This window comes from Gigantopelta aegis, chromosome 4 (genome assembly GCF_016097555.1).
Source record: "Gigantopelta aegis isolate Gae_Host chromosome 4, Gae_host_genome, whole genome shotgun sequence".
NCBI lineage: Eukaryota > Metazoa > Mollusca > Gastropoda > Neomphalida > Peltospiridae > Gigantopelta > Gigantopelta aegis.
The window spans coordinates 116,504,096-116,519,662 of record NC_054702.1 but is presented as its reverse complement, the minus strand read 5'-3'; the positions used below and the strand labels follow the sequence as shown (position 1 = coordinate 116,519,662).

The 15,567-nt window shown below is 36.3% G+C and overlaps 1 protein-coding gene across 4 annotated transcripts; it reads right to left on the bottom strand.

Annotated features, from left to right (window-relative positions):
• Window positions 1-1,256: 1,256 nt before the first annotated feature.
• LOC121371877 (aarF domain-containing protein kinase 1-like) lies at window positions 1,257-15,518 on the bottom strand. 4 transcript variants are annotated; one of them, XM_041498093.1, is made up of 10 exons: window positions 15,278-15,518; window positions 13,818-14,032; window positions 13,404-13,487; window positions 12,693-12,896; window positions 10,964-11,122; window positions 7,929-8,087; window positions 6,978-7,094; window positions 5,985-6,128; window positions 4,909-5,106; window positions 1,257-4,384 (listed from the first exon to the last, which is right to left on the bottom strand). In XM_041498093.1, the coding sequence occupies exons 2-10, from the start codon at window positions 13,959-13,961 to the stop codon at window positions 4,028-4,030; spliced, it is 1,566 nt and encodes a 521-aa protein (XP_041354027.1). In that variant the 5' UTR covers window positions 13,962-14,032; window positions 15,278-15,518; the 3' UTR covers window positions 1,257-4,027. The 4 variants fall into 4 exon arrangements, with proteins under 4 accessions (XP_041354027.1, XP_041354029.1, XP_041354028.1 ...); XM_041498095.1 differs by having other exon boundaries at window positions 13,818-13,966; XM_041498094.1 differs by having other exon boundaries at window positions 15,348-15,518.
• Window positions 15,519-15,567: the final 49 nt, after the last annotated feature.

The window sequence follows — 15,567 nt, the reverse complement described above, 5'->3', positions numbered from 1 at the left end:
TTACCACTGGGCTACATCCCGCTTTAGAAGTAAAGTATCAATTTTGTAAAGCAAACAAATTAATGACAAGACTGAAAATATTCATTCTGAATTGTATCACCACAGACAATTTGAACTGCTTTTCATTATATCATTCACTGCACATCACCCACATAAAATGTAACCACAGTAGTGTCACCTAATAATGTACAATACATACACCCACAATGCTAAGATCAGTACCATACTACATATGTACTCCACCTCTCTCCTCCCAACCTCCATTCTTTGTCTCCCTCCCATACACCCACAGTGCCAAGATCAGTACCATACTACATATGTACTCCACCTCTCTCCTCCCAACCTCCATTCTTTGTCTCCCTCCCATACACCCACAGTGCCAAGATCAGTACCATACTACATATGTACTCCACCTCTCTCCTCCCAACCTCCATTCTTTCTCTCCCTCCCTCCCGTCTGTATGTGTCTCACTCTCCATCTGACCCTCCTCCCTGGCTATAACTTGCAGTATTCAGTAAGCAACAGTGACATTTCACCCACAAGACACTGTGATGGATGTTGATGGCGGACTGTCAGGATAGGCCACTCATTGGTCTTACTGTCATTATGAGTACAGTTTTACCGTTGACTGTTCTATTAAAATGCAGCCACACTGGATAACTAGGTCTAATGAAGGAAATGTTTTATTTAATGACGTACTCAACAAATTTTATTTACGGTTATATGGCGGACATATGGTTAAGGTCCACCCAGATATTGAGTGAGGAAACCCACTTCATGGGCTACTCTTTTTGATTAGCAGCAAGGGATATGCACCATCCCACAGCCTTTGTTACACCAGATGTGGAGCACTGGCTGGAACTAATGAGGTGCAGAGATAACTACAGTATCTGGGTTCAAATTAACAACTCTTTAGTCGCAAATGCCACCATAATTTTAACGTATGCACCTAAATAAATTGCTTTAGTCACTGTGCGACCTAAACATTGACAATTTTCTATTACGACTGCTTTATTCAGTTAATGTTTCCATGCTAAAAATATTTCCTTGTAACTTGTAAAATACATGGATTTTGTCATCTCGGTCTGCATTACCGCATGCATGTGAAACTAGTGATCTAAACCAAATTTGTCCATCTCCATAGACCTATGGTATTTATTTTTTTGATTTGTCTATTTTATATTTATGGTTTTACCCTATAAAATTCCTTGATTTCGAAATGGAATTATACATCAAACACAATTTCTGAACAACTGTTATGGTTTATTGGTGTTTTATTAAATGATTGAATTTTGTGACAGCATGAATCTTCAAAGTTTATACCATCACAAAGGATATCATATGAAAACATTGGTCATTATAAGTGACTTCTAAATAAGAGTGCAATATAAAATGTAACAGTATTTCATAACATTAAAAAATACTTCAATAAACAAACCATCAAGATAGGAGCTTACAATGACAAACATCTTAAAGCTGTCATGTTATAAATTGCACAATATCATTATGTAGTGTTCAATAAAAGTTCAGCAAAGTGTAATAAAATTAATGTTAATTTTTTGGATTTTTATTAATCAATGTGGATCTAACATAAATATGTTGTCTTAATTTGTTTACTTCACCTAGCACAGAATGTTAAAACTTCCTGTTGTCTTCCCAATCTTCAACTTGTTCTAGTGATGACAGTTTTGTAAGAGTATTTGTAATAAATCCATGAATATTAACTGTTAAATCATTTGTTTTAGGGCTTTAGCAAATCAAACAATGTTGTGAAATGAAGTATAATATCAGATAAAAGTTAACAGTTTAACACACACCTTGATGTATTAATCATGGGCTATTAGCCATTTTGTAACTTGTTTTACATATGAAACAGGAATAGTTAATTTTGAATTAACTAAGTTAAAATAATGTTTATCTTATTTGGGAATGGTTGTGAAAATAGCATTAATGTAGAGAAGTGTGTGTAGAGATTCCAAAGTGGTATGCTCTATTAGGGGAATTTATTGTGATTGTTATGCTGGTAATTTATGCATATCTCGGACACCATGTCAAGATGAAGTTGGGAATGCATAAGTAGGCATTTATTAAACTTCATTTTCCTTGGGCCTTTCCCCCCCCCCCCCCCCCCGGCATGCCTCCCCCTTGGAAATCCGGCCGGCTTCTGGCCCTACCATGGGGTTACGCGCGGGCTGGATTGGACGCGATGCCCCGCCCGCCTATACCAACCTCCTTCCCTAGGGCTAATAAGATATATTATTATTTTTTTTTTTTTTTGATTACTTAACAATAAATATTTGAACAGCCCGATCAAAAATGACACCAATTAACAAATAAGTTAAATGATATAGCCTGATTACAAATTTTATGGTGTTTCCAAAATATAATAGAAATATAGGTAATATATCATTTTGATATATATAAGTAAAGATAAATGCAGCTGTCCCTGTTAATGTAATTTTATATGTAAGGTCTTACCATATATTATATGTCCCCATCATACAAACACACACCCCTCCCCCCTTCCGCCATGGAACCGTGGGCTGACGATGCCAGAACACGGATCCATGGTGGACGTGCCTGAACCTTTTTGGATAGGGGCACGCGAAAATAGTTCCCACTCCCACTTGGGCTATATATAACATGTCTTTTAACCTAGGTTTTTGTTGTTGTTTTTTTCTCTCTTTTTAATATACTTTAATAATAAATTGTGTATGGGGGAGGATGTTTTTAATTAAATAAATGTCCACCCCTGGTTGGGTTCTTCACTTTTGTCTTGGCCCGAAGGCATAGTTTTGGATGAGTCTAGGGTATATAATCTTTTTCAATCTTAATCTTTTTAAGGGCATATAAATTGTGTAATTTTTCATTTTTCATTTACCTGTTTGGAAATTCCCAGTCAAAAACAAGCGTCACACTAAAGTAATTAAAATTAATTTTTATTTAAATACCATAGGTTATTTCAACGACGCATCAAAATCCCCCCTATGCCTTTTATAAATAATTCAAAATTGCCCCATTAAAAAGTAAATTATCTGTCCCACACTCGACCACTGGCCATGCCAGAGACTGGGTGTGGGAGAGACGTGCCTGAACCGTAATTGGATAGTGGCACGTTAATAGAGTTTACTCTACGCTTCATTTTCCTATCTTCAGGTAACTCTTTCTCTCCACAGGCCGAGCATTATTGCTATCTGTGTTCGTTCTGTTTCTTTGCGGTCTGAGCAATATGTTTTGCTAAACCGTCTCTTTGACTGAAACCTTTTTATATATCACCGAGCATGATAAATGCTGTTGATCCCTTCATTCTCTCTTTATTTGTATCAGCGCGCAATGTATTGTTTTTCTTGGTCTTGTTATTCGTATGGTAATAAACTGTTTCTGTTCATCATCGTTGTTCTTCTGTGATAGCCAGTTTTTATAAAATACGAGTCCTAAATAAAAAGAACTTGGGGAACAGGCAATTTCTGGGGGCGGAAACCTCGTGTTTCCAACAGTAGGAAAACATCGCCTGTTACACATATAATAGTCTTACAGAGGGATCTTTTATATGCACTATTCCAGACAGGATAGCACATTCCATGGCCTTTGAAATATCAGTCGTGGTGCACTGGCTGGAATGAGAAATAGCCCAATGGGGATCGATCCTAGGCTGACTGTGCATTAGGTGATTACTTTACCACAGGATTACATCCCCTCCATATATCAAACAATGACCAAACTTCACACTTTTCAAAGCCAATATCTAATTTTCATTAACATTTTAAAACACTTTAATTTTGATTGTTTTTTAAATTCAGGTGAAAAAGCACATGGACAACATCAAGTTATACATGAGTGAAACAATAAATAGGTATGTTTTTATGACTAGGAAGCTTCAGCTATATAATGGTTTCTTCCTGTGAGTGAAGTACAATGCAAGGGGAGTGAACACACACCACACATAGAGTTGTCAGCTGTATAACTGTTTCTTCCTGTGAGTGAAGTACAATGCAAGGGGAGTGGACACACACCACACATAGAGTTGTCAGCTGTATAACTGTTTCTTCCTGTGAGTGAAGTACAATACGAGGGGAGTGGACACACACCACATGTAGAACTCATACAGAGATATTTTAAACAGCTGTGAGTGCTGTGACGTCCACACCCTCAGTTTACAGTACAACGTCCGACAACGTTTGAGCTCCTCCTGAGCTAATGCCCTCACACAGCAACGTGACATGTTGATGAAGGATGTGGCGTTCGCTCGTGTTTTCAGAGAGGACTCTATTCCACGCAGAACGTCATTGGTCTTCAGAATGAGCAACATCTGGCGTGGAACTCGGTTCAAGATGTCGGTGATCTCAATAAAGTAGTTTGCAGCATTTTCTTTGATTTCTTGTCCCTGGCAAATACAAAATATAAAAAGGTTCAGTTATTACATAATGGTGGCTAAATCATTGAAATTAAAGGTCTCACCTATCACAAATGTTTTTGCACTGTGATGAAGATCCATAGGTGCAACTATAGACCAAGCTTCATTGATCTATGACTTATGTTTGTGAGAAATGGAACTAATCGTGAAACTTTAACACAACAGTTGACACACTGCCGCCACCATTGTGGGAAGGCAATACCTATATCTTCAACAAAAAGTAACATGGACAAACTATCTCAATAGTAAATGGTTATATATTTGATTAAATTCTATACAAGTAGCATAAAGAATAAATTAGCATTTAATACATGTATTACAAAATGAACACTTAGAAAAAAGAAAAACAATTGTTTTTAGCAATACCTAATGATATATTTAAACTCAGGCTAAAATAGTCAAAGATAATAAATGTCCAAATCTAGATCATTACATAAAAGTGAGCTTTAAGTGAATTTCTGAGAATAAACAACAAAAAGACACTGAAATCCTACCTCCGCTTCGGAGAACTCGTGTTTATCAATTCCTGCCGAAACGGCCTTCCACGACCTGGCAGTAAGCATGCAGGCAAACAGGCCGTGGAGATTCCCACAGTTCATAGCTTCAGCGTACTTCTTGATTCCATCAACGTCCGCGTTTATCAGTGAAATCCACAGTTTGGAGTAGTTCATCCGGAAATCATCTGTAAGCATCTGTAAACATCAACCCATTTTAGTCATTAGTTAATAATCTACAATGTCAGTCAGTAATAGTGATTAATAATCTACAATGTCAGTCAGTAATAGTGATTAATAATCTATAATGTCAGTCAGTAATAGTGATTAATAATCTACAATGTCAGTCAGTAATAGTGATTAATATCTACAATGTCAGTCAGTAATAGTGATTAATAATCTACCACGTCAGTCAGTAATAGTGATTAATAATCTACCAATTCAGTCATTATTAGTGATTAATAATCTACCAATCCAGTCAGTATTAGTGATTAATAATCTACCACATCAGTCAGTATTAATGATTAATAATTTACAATGACACTTTAAGGTCATTAGTTAAAAATGTAAAATGTCAGTTTTAGTAATTAGTTAACAAGGGTTCTCAGAGTACTGCTACAGCAATACAGGTCGCCTACCGGGCCCAACACATTTTCATATCTCTTAAGTTCAAGGGCAATAATTCTGTGAAAAAGTGGTAAATTGCAATGAAAGTCAAACTTGATCTAGCAGTACACGATAAAACTCTGCACAAACATCCGGAAAAGTACATGTGGATAAAAAGATGGATGGATGTGCAGAGATGAAACCTGTAGTCCTCTCTGGTTATACCGGTAGGGGATTAATAATGTACAATGCCAATTTTAGTCTTTAGTAATCAACAATATACTAATCACTAGAACTGACATTGTGGATTACTAATTAATGTCTAACAGTAATAATGAAGATTACTAATTAATTACTAAAGTGAATCTACAACGTCAGGTTTAGTGATTAGTTAATAAGGGACAATATGAGTATTGGTTATTAGTTACTAATAAACTTGAAGTGGCCACTCGTTTATGACAAAATTTCACCTGGTACAAGCCGTGGTCGAGAAGAATCACTTGGGTTCCTTGTGGTGTTTTGTTGACAAACACGTTGCCAGGGTGCGGGTCGCAGTGCACGTAACCCTGGACAAAGATCATCTCACTGTACAACTTGCCCAGGTTCTTTGTTACCTGTTCAAATAGCAAGCACAGTATACACACATCTGATGCTGTCCAGTTTATCAAAGCTCTCAGTTACATGTTCAAATAGCAAGCACAGTATACTATCCAATCTATATTATTAGCACTCTGGTGCTATCTACTTGATAAAATCTCTCTGTTTTAAATATATTGTTACTTGTTAATATATAACAAGTACAATATACACATACCTGATGCTATTTACCGTATCACAGCTCTCAGTTTTAAATATATCTTTACTTGTTAATATATAACATCCACAATATACACATACCTGATGCTATTTACCGTATCACAGCTCTCAGTTTTAAATATATCTTTACTTGTTCATTAACATCCACAATATACATATACCTGATGCTATTTACCTTATCACAGCTCTCAGTTTTAAATATATCTTTACTTGTTCATTAACATCCACAATATACATATACCTGATGCTATTTACCTTATCAAAGCTCTGAGTTTTAAATATATCTTTACTTGTTCATTAACATTCACAAAACATACATACTTGGTGCTATCTACCTGATCAAACTTTCAGTTTTTAATATGCAAGTAATCCATATGTGTTCTAGCCGATACAAAAATGCTCATAATTACCAGATAGCATCTCCCATTCCAGGGTTAACATGGAAAAAGATTTTTCCTTTAAACTAAGTTTGAACACTGAGTATTTTTGAATAAAGTATAGAAACGTAGGCAATTAAGTAAAATGTTATTAGTGAAATACATGATTTTTGCTACATATTATTTATCTATAAACTGTTTCCAGTATGAGACATCACTACCTCACTGACAGAAATGTGGTGTTCACGCATGTACTCAAGATATGACTACCTCACTGACAGAAATGTGGTGTTCACGCATGTACTCGAGATTGTCCACTCTCCCTCCTTCACAGAACTCCATTGTCAGAACTCTCTCTGATGTCAGGTTCCAGTAGATCTTCGGAATCTGGTGTAATGGAAAGCACAATACTAACTGGTATACGAGTCAAAATACATTCATTTGTAGTCAGAACTTTCTCTAATGTGAGGTTCCAGTAGATCTTCGGAATCTGGTGTAATGGAAAGCACAATACTAACTGGTATACGAGTCAAAATACATTCATTTGTCGTCAGAACTTTCTCTAATGTGAGGTTCCAGTAGATCTTCGGAATCTGGTGTAATGGAAAGCACAATACTAACTGGTATACGAGTCAAAATACATTCATTTGTCGTCAGAACTTTCTCTAATGTGAGGTTCCAGTAGATCTTCGGAATCTGGTGTAATGGAAAGCACAATACTAACTGGTATACGAGTCAAAATACATTCATTTGTCGTCAGAACTTTCTCTAATGTGAGGTTCCAGTAGATCTTGGGAATCTGGTGTAATGGAAAGCACAATACTAACTGGTATATGAGTAAAAATACATGCATTTTTTGAAAACTGCAGTTTCAAACTGGAAGATCAGAAACGTAATGATTTAAAATAGCTAAGCAATAAAATGTAAATGTGTTGTTATGTTAACTTGACTTCACAATAACAGAACTGAAAGTTTGTTAACAAAACAATATGACCAGAATAAAGGATAAAAGGTTAACACTATATGCTTTGCTAACAAGCCACATGGACAATTAATGAGATAAATGTTGCATACTTGTCTAACAACATTAGCCATGTGAATACTAAATGGCTGTAGAACAAAAATAAAAAGGGGGAAAAAAGCTTTTGAGCATGTTCTTCAACCATTCTCCTATTCTACTGACTAGAACCAATAAAGTTACACCAAATATGATTATCTGACCTTCAAAAAGTCAAACTTCTTAAACATTCTGCTGACCCGTTCACAGTTATGACCTTCCTGTATGAAATCAAGTTCTTTCGGAAGATTCTTCTTCGTTTCCTCAGCGAGCCAAATATACTGGAAGTCTGGGAAGAACCACGCCATTGTGTGTACAAGAAACTGAAAGAGAACACTTCAGCTGGACTGATAATGGTAATACGTGAAAAAGGCTTTAATAAAGAATTCAAACTTGACGGATTTCATAAGGCACTAGTGTCGACTCTTTTTGAGTACTTGCTGGAAATTTAGCTATAGAGTAGATGTGATCCCGGCCTCTGCAAACTGCACCAATAATTGTTATTTTCATGCAGCAGTTACACAATTTTATTTTGAAAGAGCTTATGCATATAAAATTAACTGAACGATAGTTCTAGCATCAAATTTTTATTTTGTTTTTCAATAATATTAATAAAAAATATTGGTGTGTGTGTTCTGCAAACATTAATCAGTTATTCAATTGGTTTGAGCACATGATTATCTTTAGCATTTATAGGATATTAAACGAGCTTCCATTTCGTATCATGTTTATGTCCCGAGTGAAATATAATTTTCAATTGTCATGAGCTTTAGAGAATGACAATGAAAATTATTTCACGAGGGACATAAACATGATACGAGATGGTAGCGAGTTTAATATCCTATTTATTACCCATAATCTATCTTAATTTATATTACTCATCTCGTTTTGTTGACATTCCTGTAAGATTGTGCGCCAATTGATGACGTCATCGTGTGACGTCAAAAGTGTTACGTCCCACTTGGCATTCTAGTAGAACGTATCACTTTGATATGTACCAAGATATTTTTAACCATATGGGTAATAAATATGATTCTGTACCCATTTGAAAACAACACCAAGGCTTCTAGTGATATTCAATGTTGGGCTAGCAAATAACTGTTATCTCCATGCTCGATGGCTATAAAAAAAACTAAGTTGTCAAGTGCATTTAAGTCTATTTTGTAAATATAAATATCCTGCCCACCCCCCCCCACCCCCCCCCCCCCCACCCACATATCTAAGGGTTTTTAAGCAGTATCTCCATCTTTAGGTGATATATATCCAATTATTCCTATTAGTAAAATTGTATTTACTTAAACAGGGTTCGTACACCTTGGGCTGTTAAAATTTCCATAACTTTTCCAAAACTTTCCATAGCCCACAAATCCAAATTTCCAAAACCATTTCCAAGCAAACTCAATCACAACAAAGTGTTTTTTGCAGTTTTTAGACATGTTTGTCAGAGTTAAAACTTTTTCCTTGACTAAGCTGCGTGGTATACATGTAGGATTACTAGTAATAAAAAAATTAATGTAATTTATTTTGGCGTTTTAAAATGCAGTTTTATTCTTGGAGTGGACATGACACTTCCCGGGCATTTTAAATGGAGTCAATAGGTGCAATGGTAATTTGAATCATAGATACATCAAACTCGCGGCAAACTCGTGATGATCTGCGCAAGTGCAAGCACAGATAGCCTGAGTTAATCTTTCGGGATCAGGCTAAAACGGAACCACTACCAAAACGGAACCATTTTCGTTGGCTAGGCTATAACGGCACCTCACTCGGGACGATCTGCGCAAGCGCAAGCGCAGATAACCTGAGTTAATCTTTCGGGATCAGGCTAAAACATAGCCCGAGTAATCTGACTGTAAGAGAGCTAGACGGACATTTGGACATAAATACGCTCTCATTACAGTCAGAGACCAAGCTATGTATTTGTTTGGCAATTCCCGACAACCAAAAAGTTGGCAAAGATTTCCGCTATAATACCACAACAATCCTATGTTTGACGTCAAATACCTTTACATCGAGTATTTTCCAGTTAACTGATCCACATATCCACATATTAATCACTAATACACATACTACAGAAAGAAATCCGACAACACCCACATTCAGCTACGCTTCGTGACACTCCGTCGCAAGAATTACAAAGCTCGGTGACCTATTTCGTGACGTAGATCACGTGATCGCCCACTGGGCGATTCCGCCTTATGCAACAGTTACAGGGGCCGTCTCATACCAAGCGACGTTACAACATGGAAGAGTTGGCTAATGGTTTCCTCTCTAACACAGTGATAAAATTACCAAATATTTGACATCCAATAGCCGATGATTGATGAATCAATGTGCTGTAGTGGTGTCATTACACAAAACAAACTTTTGTTTGTGATTGTCGGGCACTTGTCGTTTTGAAACGGCCCCTGGAAGACGGAATGGCTGAGTGGGCAATCATGTGACGCATCGTCACGATATAGGTCGGCGAACTTAGAATTCTGCTGTCCGGAGTTTGCCGAAGCTTAGCTGAATGTGAGTGCTGTCGGGTTTCTTTCTGTAGTGTGTGTATTAGTGACTAATATCTGAATTTCTTTTAATCAATCAACTCGAAAATTATCGATGTAAAGGTATTTGACGTCAAACATAGGATTGTTGTGGTATTAGAGCGGAAATCTTTGCCAACTTTTTGGTTGTCGGGAATTGCCAAAAAAATACATAGCTTGGTCTCTGACTGTAATGAGAGCGTATTTATTTCCAAATGTCCATCTAGCTCTCTTACAGTCAGAGTACTCGGGCTAGCTAAAACTGAACCACTACCAAAACGGAACCATTTTCGTTGGCTAGGCTATAACAGCACCTCATTATATTGGCTAAAATGGAGCGTTGGATCGGGGCTAAATATTGGTGAAACAAACCAGTCTTTCATACAATTTTATTTACGGCAAGGACATAATTTTCCATAACTTTTCCATAGCCAAGGTAACAAAACCTGATTTTCCAAAACGTTTAAGGTCCTGGAAAACACGGTGACGAATTTCCAAAACTTTCCAAGACTTTCCAAAACGCGTACGAACCCTGTTAAAGTAGGGCTAGTGAATTTGTAATTGTGGCTAGTAAATTTCTTAAATAACTGATTCTATGGCTAGTGGGTTTTATAAAAATTCTAGAAGCCCTGAACACTACTATAAGGTACACATTGAGTTGTTTGTTAACATACTTCCATGGTTTTGATATCCACATATGAGTGTAACTTCACCATTGGGTGCTGCACTTTGACAGCCACTACCTGTCCGTCTTTCAGAGTCGCCCGATGAACCTGAGCTAGGGATGCCGCTCCCAGGGGCCGCGGTTCAAAACTTGAAAATAGATCTTCCACCTGATGAAATTTAAAGGTAGGGTCAACTCAAACAAGAGCCTTATGTGTTGGAAAGATGCATACCCGGACCACCAACACATACTGACACTTTAGCAAATGAAAAACGCGTAATTTTAGAGTTAATAAAAAAACATGGTTATTCCTGCTAACTGGAGGCAGCCATTTTGTTTCGTTTTTGTGACGTCCTGTGGGATAGCTTGGGGCGAAGTGACGTCAGCTCCTGACCATCTCCTGTATGTACAGTGTAAACAAAAGCAGTAATTTTTGACAAAGCGCTTCTCTTTGATCAACCTGACTTGTAAAACAGCATAAATGATGTAATAATATAATAAACTATTTAACTAAATATATTTCAAGTTGCATTAACGGAATAAAATGGGGTTATAGTATTTTTCTCTATTAAATAATCCAAAGAAAAAATTTACACTATTAGGCCTATTGATATGCTATGTTGGAGCAAAACCGACAACTCACAATACCCAAGTGATATGTAATTGGTCAGTTCTGTGTTTAGATGGAAAAGTCTACTTAATCAGTAGTTTTATAGAACTATTTACAGTAATAAACAATGTCCATTACAATTTTAGGGGCGACAGGTAATATTCCACAATACCGGTATGTACTTTTGTGTCTAGACAGCGTCAATTAATTGGCTCGTCTGGTTACCAATCAAATACACACCTGCCAATCAGGATTCACAGGTAGAAGCAACTAACAGCATAGACCAATTAACTAAGAAAACACTCCGTGTATCATTTCAGTACGTAGGTTAATGCATGGGCAAAACATTGTTAATTGTTTTGACTTGTTGTGTAGCCACTTTGACAATGGTATTTTATTTTGTATTGAAAAATAATATATATAGTGCTGGATATACTTATTGCTGGCTTACTGGGATGTGTATTATTACAGAACATTGCAATGTATGACTATTTATCATCCCGCAAAAACCAGGTAGATTGTGTTTCTCTAGTTCTAAGGCTCATTCCTGACGTTACGCGTTAAGTATTACGTAACCACCAGCTCGCCAGAGGGCGTACTCACTGAGATGGTACAAAATGGCTGCACCCGTTATATATAATAGCCGTCACATTTAACTGTTTTATTAATTAACTATACGATTATACGTGTTGATATTAAGCAATAATGTGCATTATATATCGTTGAATATGTATACCAGGCCACATGCCTTAATTGTCCTCTCCTTTAACATACCTAGGTAACAAAAAATCTAAGCATCTAAAGAATCATTTATTTAACAGTTTAATGTTTGATATTTTTGTTTCAGTCGAGCAGTTGATATTTTACTGTTTAACAGGACAAGTAAACACACAAACGTTTTAAACAGGATAAGTAAAAATGGAGAGACACGTGTTCTGTAGAATAAATTGATGCTGAGAGTTAATGACTGTGTATTACTTAAGGACACACACCACAAACCAATTGACTCTGAATGTCAGGTAGCATCAACAAAACTGTCTTTTATTTCTAATTATATTCCAGTTGTGACCTGCAAATATCCCCCCCCCCCCCCCCCCACTCCTGATAGAAGTTCACATTTCCAATCTACCTTCAGTCCGAGATCTTCTTCGATCACCCGATAGAGGTCCTCTAGTTTTGACTCGGGTGCCTTGTCGAGTAGGACCTTCATTGTATTGACGTACTCCATGGGTAAGAGATACTCCAGGGACCCTATGTGCTGCCCCACCTTGATGAACGCCCCGCCGTTAGCACAGCACATGTCTCGCAGTCGGAGGGCAGATCGAAGATGAAGCTGTCAATACAAGCATAAAACAGACTTGAAGAATTAATTTGACTTGATTATCATACTTCTATCCAATTACAATTCAAGCATACTGTTGTGGGCTTTCTTGCCTCAACTTCCTGGGTCGGGCGTTAATGGTTTGTTGTTAATGCTTAGTGAGAGAGAAGTCACTGTAGTGGCCTTACACCTCCCCACCGAGTCATTAAACTCACTTAGGGTGGGCGTCGGTACTGGGATGTGAACCCAGTTACTACAAACCTTAAGTCTGAAGACAACCATGATCAAAAGATTTCTAAGTAACTATTTAAGAAATATCACAATAATAATTTAAAAACCTGCTATTCAGTGAAGGATAAACATGCCTGCTCTGGCTGTTGACAATCTACATATATTCATCTCCAAATGTACAGATGAAACATTAATTATTTGTTGCTGTGTGAACGAGTGATACAAAAGTTGCATTTTAACTATAATCCCCTTTACATATGAACTCAGAAGGGTCATTTTAACTTTTACATTTGAGGTTTCCTTTTGATATGAAGGGTCATTTGGATCCAGCATCCTCTTGGTCAACTTATAATCCACTGCAACTCGAACTGCCTACAATAAAAAGTAAAACAACTTATAGTCTACATCTCTAGTTACGTACAAGTCAAATGTGTAGTCTATGATCAGAAATAGTTACCTATTATACAACTCAAATATCATCCAAACTAAAATTAAACGTGTCTGGTAATTGACCCAAAATTTATTTACTTTAATAATTTCATCATAATGTAATTAAAAAAAGTATATAGAACAACTAGAGTTTTAAGAACCTAGATTTTGGGCTAAAGCCATCCTGGAATCCGACAACCCAGGTCAGACAATGTGTTTAAAGCTTGATTGGATGAGAACATGCTTTAAGTCTTATGTTGTACATCTACTCACGGCATAAGCTGCTCTTCCAAAGCGTACAGCGCCAATTGAAGATGGGTTCCAGTCATTCTGCTGCAAGAGAAATACAGCTCCTGCTACAGAGCTGCCAATCACACCAATTCGAAACAACTTCAGAAGAAGTTTCCGGCTCCTCATGTTCACTTCCAACAAAAGACATTCTCAATATAAAGCATAATAAATGCAATTTTTATCCTTAATGTATTATGCTGAAAAAAGAAAGAAAGAGTATGACATATAATGTTATAGAATAAAAATATAAACAATTAGATACGTTAATATTTTACTCTTCAACATATATGAATATTTCTGATGCTACTGGTATAGAAAGACAACATACTACGAATGTAGTACAATCCATTTTCATTAAGGTATATGAATATATAAAACAACATTGTGTAGTACCAATGATAATGTTGTTACTGATTTTGAACTTTGGCTATTATTGTTTTGACAGTTTCGTATTATTTACCATGTACGTTTTGTGAGGAACTAGATGTTGACAAATTGTTTACCTATGTTGGGATACCACTCAAATAATAGTATATTAGGTTTAATATATTTTTAATAAAGAAAGTTTGAACACCATAAAGTTTTATACATTTTACTTGATCTTCAAGACAATTCTCACATTTAACGTATCTAACAATAAGAAAATAGACTGATGTTATTCTTATCAGCGTATTTGGAATATAAACGCATATCTGGGTCAGCCCATGAACGATTCATGAAGCCAAGATATGTTTCTATTTGATTTAACACATAACGGTTCCATCCATGAAGGTTCATTTTATACTCAAATTGTATGGGAGCATGGGCGTATGGGGACTCTTTGATTTAGGGGGGCTGGAGGGGTTGATTTGCCCAAAATTTTACCCAGATAAAAACTGCACGAATTTTTCCCACTGTTTTGCACGAATTTGGGGGGGGCAATTGCCCCCCCCCCGGGTCGTATGCCCATGTATGGGAGATTGTTCACTTATCTAAGAATGAGCGACTAGTAGTTTACCACAAAATAAAAATAATTAACCATTTCAATGACTAAGAAATAACATTTTAGATTTATTGGTCTAAATGTTGTAATCGAGTGGACAAATTGTCCGAGGTGGGTGGACAAATTGTATGGTTGACGAAACGTCCAGAGGACGAACCGTCTGGAAAGCATTGAGGCTAGTCCATAAATGAGTTTTGGACTAGAGATTTGAAGCAGATGCACAGAAAGGAAAAAAACGAAGAAATTTAAAATTTTAAACAACAAGAAACTTTTTAAAAAGAAAGAAAGAAAGAAAGAAAGAAAGAAAGAAAAAAACAAAGAAAGAAAATAAAGAAAGGGCATTTCACTACACTTGAAATTAGGTTTCAATAAATATTGTTCAATACTACAATACCTACTTTATATAAAAAAAAAAAAAAAAACCCAGAATAACAAAAATAAATCTGATAACAATTATTACATCATTCGAAGTGAACGCAATATCGAATATGAATATCTGCATCATCTCTCTGGCGACTACATGTATTTACCCTTCTAATCTGTGTTGTTATAAACTAAAGTGCAATTTGATTACAACTGTTCATAAACTTTCCCTTTTATATTTGTATTATTATCTGTTTTCTTATCAAATGTCATAACTATAACAAAGTTGAAATAAATAAATACTTGGCTAAAATACAAGGTTTTGATTTGTTTGTAACCAATTTTGTTGTCAACTGCGCTGTATTTCCGAGAAGATAAACTATGTGA

Excerpts from the sequence above, each read along its gene's own strand:
- LOC121371877 (XM_041498093.1), bottom strand. The coding sequence starts at position 13,961 with ATGAGGAGCCGGAAACTTCTTCTGAAGTTGTTTCGAATTGGTGTGATT. Across the intron at positions 11,123-12,692 it reads AAGAAGATCTCGGACTGAAG|GTGGAAGATCTATTTTCAAG; the intron begins GTAGATTGGAAA and ends AAATTTCATCAG. Across the intron at positions 4,385-4,908 it reads ACGAGTTCTCCGAAGCGGAG|GGACAAGAAATCAAAGAAAA; the intron begins GTAGGATTTCAG and ends TGTATTTGCCAG.